The sequence below is a fragment of the Anneissia japonica genome, unplaced genomic scaffold (genome assembly GCF_011630105.1).
Source record: "Anneissia japonica isolate Jap-2015-1 unplaced genomic scaffold, ASM1163010v1 scaffold573_len2283161_cov171, whole genome shotgun sequence".
NCBI lineage: Eukaryota > Metazoa > Echinodermata > Crinoidea > Comatulida > Comatulidae > Anneissia > Anneissia japonica.
The window spans coordinates 124,378-130,755 of NW_022719802.1; the positions used below are offsets into that span (position 1 = coordinate 124,378).

At 34.5% G+C, this 6,378-nt stretch overlaps 1 protein-coding gene across 2 annotated transcripts in view; it reads right to left on the reverse strand.

The window, feature by feature from the left end:
* The window catches only part of LOC117111047 (ubiquitin carboxyl-terminal hydrolase 48-like), a 35,382-nt gene that overhangs the window by 5,500 nt on the left and 23,504 nt on the right, over positions 1-6,378 (reverse strand). For both annotated transcript variants that reach the window (XM_033253930.1, XM_033253929.1), the window contains exons 16-23: positions 5,003-5,163; positions 3,671-3,795; positions 3,439-3,555; positions 2,937-3,061; positions 2,455-2,571; positions 1,631-1,803; positions 607-731; positions 138-310 (exon numbers count right to left, since the gene is read on the reverse strand). In XM_033253930.1, coding sequence (XP_033109821.1) covers positions 138-310; positions 607-731; positions 1,631-1,803; positions 2,455-2,571; positions 2,937-3,061; positions 3,439-3,555; positions 3,671-3,795; positions 5,003-5,163 — 1,116 coding nt within the window. The remainder of the gene's footprint in view (positions 1-137; positions 311-606; positions 732-1,630; positions 1,804-2,454; positions 2,572-2,936; positions 3,062-3,438; positions 3,556-3,670; positions 3,796-5,002; positions 5,164-6,378) is intronic.

Consider the following 6,378-nt stretch of genomic DNA (forward strand, 5'->3'; position numbering starts at 1 on the left):
TGACATAATTAATGTTGAAATATTGAATCCCAACACGATGGCGTGTATTTCAATACTTGGAGTATGTATTATACTTTCTTATCTGAGATTAATCAGTGGACCTTTCGGTTTTTGGAAATACAGATATCTCATCTCACCTGTGAGAAATCAGGATCAGAATTATTTTCTTCCCCTGGGATGAGCTTGTCAAGGAAAGCTGCCTTGTCAACAACATCTGTGACCTTGCGTAGGTAGATCTTGGCTCCGACGTAGTGCTTCTTCTCCTCTGCTTCCTGTCTATCTCTCGCAGCAATGCACTCAGAGCAAAAGTCTACAAAAAGCCATATAGCCAAAACAACATGGTCCAATTAGGTAATGTTTAAAGTGGTGTTCTCATTCAGCATCATTATTTCTTTGTGAAATGAATATTCTAATAATTGTTAAATTTTTTTATTTTTCAACATTATAAAATACAATACAATATTTATTGGATTACACTTTCATAACAGTGGCACATGTTAGACAAAACCTAACAGTGCATCCATAAAAGAACAAAATGTAAGCAACAAAATATAAAATGAAATTCATCTACAGTGTTCATTGAGTACTGTACTGAAGGTAACTTACCAGGGTCAGATTGCACAGTGTCCATAAGTGTCTCTTTATCTTTTATTTTAGTCATGCAGATTATTGTGTTGACAGGGTAGCTATTTACAAGAACAGTCCACTCCCACGGCCATAGTAAGCACAAACTAAAAATAAAAAACAATTATACAGTTTTACTATCAGTAAAGCCAAACAATGGCTGCTAACTATATTATTTCCCAAGGGATTTTATACAGGCTGGTTCTGTTAATGAAAATGCGACTTCAGAATGAAAGACTATCAAATTTATAAAAATAAAAAAGAGAAAAAAATCATTGATAGACAACCGGACACCTACAACAGACATATCAGAGAGGCAATTTGGATTCGGAGATGAGGATGAAACACCATCAATCGAGGATGAAGGCGCACACCAACTAAGTCACATATATGACTCTGTAATTAAACAGAATCGACCCTCTAGAGGGCAGTCTGTTTAGTTACAAATCATCATTCTTCTGAAGTCAAGGTAATTTCAGCTTTCAAGTTTAATTTTTTGGTTTTAAAAAAAGGAAAAGAAATTCCTTTTTTTAAAACCAAAAAATTAAAAAACTTGAATGCTGAAAATTTTTTGGTTTTAAAAAAAAGAAAAAATTCCTTTTTTTAAAACCAAAAAATTTCAGCATTCAAGTTTTTCAACTTTTTTAACAAAAAAAAATTCTTTGGTTTTAAAAAAAGGAAAAGAAATTTGCAATCGTTTAATTACTACAAACCAGACAAATATTTACAATCAATAAAAAGATAATTTTAGAAGAAATATTCAAATAGGAGGTATGCCTGGATAATAGTTAAAAAACATTTTGACAGATTAGCTTTAAGTTTATTTCATTAACTCCTTTGTTGATAATTTTCATAATTAAGGGTACAAGTGTATTGTAATTTGGGAGTAAAGCTCACTGAAAATTCACTGCCCTTCACAACACATAATGTCAGAGGCAGGGAGTTATGGTGATGTCGGTAACAGTGAATGTTAATGGCAGCAGTAATGATGTCAAACACCACTTACATTTCTTCAATATTCTCGTCTTGAATATCGGGCTTGACGAGTAGAAGACTATGCGGGCAGAGGAAGATGGAGTTATCAATGATACTGGGTCTCTCATGACGCAATGGCTGCTTCACAAAGTTACGCCATTCCTCCACAAACAACTTGCTTATGAAAACCACCTCCCGTACGTCCTTGTAAAAGTTAAAATAAAAGCGTTAGTTGTAAATGATTTTAGGAGAAGAAAGAGATCTGCAAACAGAAGGTAAATTGTTTTCAGCTACAGTGCCTACAGATTTTCTCTAAAAAAGTACTCAAAATTTCATAAATCAAGTCATTTACCAGCAAAATTGTTTAATTTACTTTTTGATTGGGAAGACAATACTAGAGAAAGAGAGTATTGTTGTCCCTAAAATTTTGTTACAGGCTAAATTTTAAAATCACATCGAATATCATACACTCTCCAGCTGTTTGATTTGTATACTGTACTATTTACACAGTCATATTTTATCATATCTTTTTACACAAATCAAACACATTCTATAGTTTATACCCTCTAATTTATCCCATACTATTAATCAAATATAATCCAATGTGTACTGTGTAGAACTACCACCTAGTTAATTAACACTAGGCAAGTGACACCGTAACAAGTAACACATATTTCACTAACATGGGCGACGTAACATGTGGGCAATTAAACTTAGTTTAATACAATAATAATTTTTTAAGCAATTAATATTGTAATGATTTATTGGTTCTCAAGAAATCTTTAAAACAAATTTTATCAAACTATAAACACCTTATAATGTACATCCAACGTTCCTAAATATTTATTGTGATACCTCTTTATCCCATTGGGGACGGTTCTTATCCAAGTACAATTGCAAGAGGGCAGCCTTCTGATCTGCAGCCAACATTTTGTTGAGGCTACTCACTTGCTCATCTTCTTGGTCAATTTCCTAACAATAGCAAAGAACACAATATAGATATCTTATTTTTAGAGATTTCTGGTGGACACTGGTGGACATAATGAAAATAAATTTTCCCTTAAAATTTCCAATTTTTTACTTTTATTCAAAATGATGATTATTGGCGGACGGCGGGTTCGCAAGGAATAAAAAAAAATTGGTCTTAAGGGCTACAACATAAACGGGTTTACAAAAAAATCATAAGGTAGATAACAGTATTCATTTCTATGATGAAGAAAACATATAAATAGATATACAAATAGACAGACATCCAGAGAAACGGGCACAGACAGTCTAACAAACCATCAAACAAATAACATATTTTAGACTACATGTGAAAAACATTGTCTACCTACCATACATATGCGACACATTTGTTCATCATAGTAAAACTCTGGAGCATCAGGGAAATGTTTTTTCAACACAGTCCAAGCTGCGACTGGAATCAGCCTTCGTAGACTTGCATCTGTGCTAAGATTACCTGTAAGATGGATATACAGTAAAATATTAAGACTCCCCATGCTAGCGAGTAGAGGAGTGTTCATATGTATCACCGATTCTATATCCAATGACAAACGTAATGAAAGCACACAGATATTGCTATCATGTGTCAAGTCGGGCACTCGCTACATCTTATGAAAGTCGAATCCAAATCCGTTCTCTGTCAGTGCTAGATGACGCGACAGTGTCTGCTGTTTGTCGGTGGCAGCATGAACAGATTGTCATGAAAAACGATCCGTTGCGCGCGTCGTTGCGTTGCGTTCTTTATAGAATCACGTCATTCACATTAATCCCAGTTCTTAGTATCAGTTCTTTACAGTACATGAAGTGAAGTAACAGTACCAGTATTATACTCACCATGAGCACAAACAATTTCACTGTTGAATTCTTTCCTCTCTCTTTCATCTTCTTCATCTTCATCTTCTCCAGTGCTTCCTTTATTTTCTCTGAGAGTATGAGTATCGTCTGATGGTTCTAAAATAATTGGAATTATTTGTAGAATCTTTTCTATGTGCATGTTTATGGTGATATAATTAGGGTGTTAGCAGAGTACTGATGGGACCTGATGTGTACAGTTAATAATACCAACCTTTATCAATTTCTGAAACAGAGTTTTGGCAAGTGTCTTCACCCATACTCTCTAAGTTATTTTTGTGCATTGCAAGCCTTCTCCAAGCCCTTAGTGATGCCTTTCCAACCCAATAACCTTCAGCTCTATGAATTAAAAAAATAATGAAATCATTACGAAAAAACCAAACAAAAAATTGATGAGACTAGCTGATACCAAAACGTATCAAATTTATAATAAAGTACTATATGCCATACCTCATCATATTCAATGAGAGTAGCACATGCCACAGCTCATCACTTATAGTAAAAGTAGCACATGGCACATCTGATTATATACTCAATGAGAGTAGCATATATGACAGTGCTCATCACATATAAAAGTACCACATGCCACACCACATCACACTCAAAAGGAGTAGCATGCGCAACAGCTAATCACATTTAATGAAGAGTAGCATATGACACAGCTCATCACATTTTAAAAATAGCCTGTGCCACACCTTATCACATTCCAAAGAGTAGAATATGCATAAATTATCACATTTAATAAAAGTAGCACATGCCTCACCTCATCACTCCCGAAAGGAGTAGCATGCGCAACAGCTAATCACATTTAATGAAGAGTAGCATATATGACACAGCTCATCACATTTTAAAAATAGCACGTGCCACACCTTATCACATTTTGCACAAATTATTACATTTAATAAAAGTACCACATGCCACAACTCATCACTCCCGAAAGGAGTAGCGTACGCAACAGCTCATCACATTTGAGGCATGTCGTGGCGAAATGGTTAAAGTTGTCACACAGGCCAGTATTGAGTAAATGAGCTATAAAATATGGGAGCTCAAAAAATTGCCTAAAAATCTAAATTTTTTTTTCACTATAGATCAACAGTTTAATGTCTTATTAATCATGTCCCAAATCGTTTATTTAATGTTATTTAGATAGTTAATTCTATTAAACAATGTATGCACGAATAACTTTGAAAGGCAATTACTCAAAATCATGTTTATCTTGACTCTTAGAGTGCTGTACTTAGGCTTGAAATGTCCAATTTGAATGAATGATCCCTCATTTTAAAGATCACATACTCAGGTATCTGAAAATATCAATAACTTGAATTTCAATTTTTGCTACAACTTAGCCATTTTGCCACAACATGCCTCATTTAATGAAAGTGGAGCATGCCACAGCTTAACACATATAATAAAAGTAGCACATGCCACACTTCCATCTCATTCAATGAGAGTAGCACACCAAAGAGGTTTTCACGTAAGGTCACTGAGATAGGTCCAGAAAAAAAAATTATGAAAAGGTCACTGAGAAAGTTTAGTACATTCATACCCATCAATTTTAACTTTGGTCAGCTCAGAGATTATCTTACTGTCATCCTTAAGTTTAGCCTCCAATCTGATTTTACTACACCTCTGTTTGACACAGGGCATACACAAGTGATCACCACACAGTCTAGGTCCTCCCCCAAATTTGGAATATATCAGGTCGGCCTACAAAGACAAAGATAATTCATTGAATAATTTATTAAAATTCACAAAAATATATATTTATCAAATCATACAACAATCATAAAATGTAACATAACAAATAAAGAAGCAGAAACTATTCATAAAATATATTTTTATTTTATTCCTTTAGGCACATGGCCAAGGATTACCAATGGCGACTTAATCACTGTCCTACTACAGGTGGAAATCCCTAAATGAAAAATATACACACTACAGTCTACGTCTCATAACAAAGCTTATAGAATAAAGTTGTTTTGCCGTAAGAAAAAATTCTGGAATCTGACAGGATTTGAACCCAGGACCGTGGGATTGAAAGCAGGGTTCGTACGTTTTTAAACAAGCAAATTTCCAGGACAATTCCAAGACATTCAAGGTCAAACTTTCCAACTTTCAAGGACACAATATATAGCTTAATAGTAAAATATCGGCGATTTTACGACTGATTATAAAACATATATATGCTGTACTACTTTTAAATGCATGTTGAGTGTATACTAAAGTTTTATCAAACTTTAATTCGGAGGCGATGAACCTGTCTCTTTTTCTCACGCTCGTGGGAAATTAAGTTTTTCTCACACATGTAAAATTTGATTGTAAGCAAAGGAATTCCCACGAGTATGGGGAAGTACCGGTAAAGTAAGGCAGGGGTGATTGCCTACAGTGAAGTAGAATTCTCCCCTCTGCAACATAAATGTGCGTGCACAACAATGGTCTTATCTTTGCTTAAACGCGACAGTTTCTTTTGTGGTACTGGCGCACCCAAATAATTTGGTTCTTTTGTGGCGCCGCGGGGTGGGTTACCGCCTGTCCAGGGTTGCTGTTCAGCAAACAGCTGTGGCGAAGTTGATATGTATATACAGTAAAACAATATAGCCTTCGATAGGTGTACGTTGCAGAGACGTTAATGCATCTCATTTCATATAAATATTTAGGTGTTTATAAATGTTGTATTAAATGATGTACTATATTATTAATTAATTTAATGGTCTATTCTCAACACATCATTATACTATACTGTATTATTTATTATTATTCGTTACTATTGGGCATAACATTATTATTAATATTTAGGTCTATTATTAATAGGCCTTAGTTGTAGGCCTACAACTTTATATAATCTACTCTACAACAAAATGTTAACGTACGGCACCATCCTACCGGCACTGATCTGCTGCCGACCAGCATTGTTTTTCAATG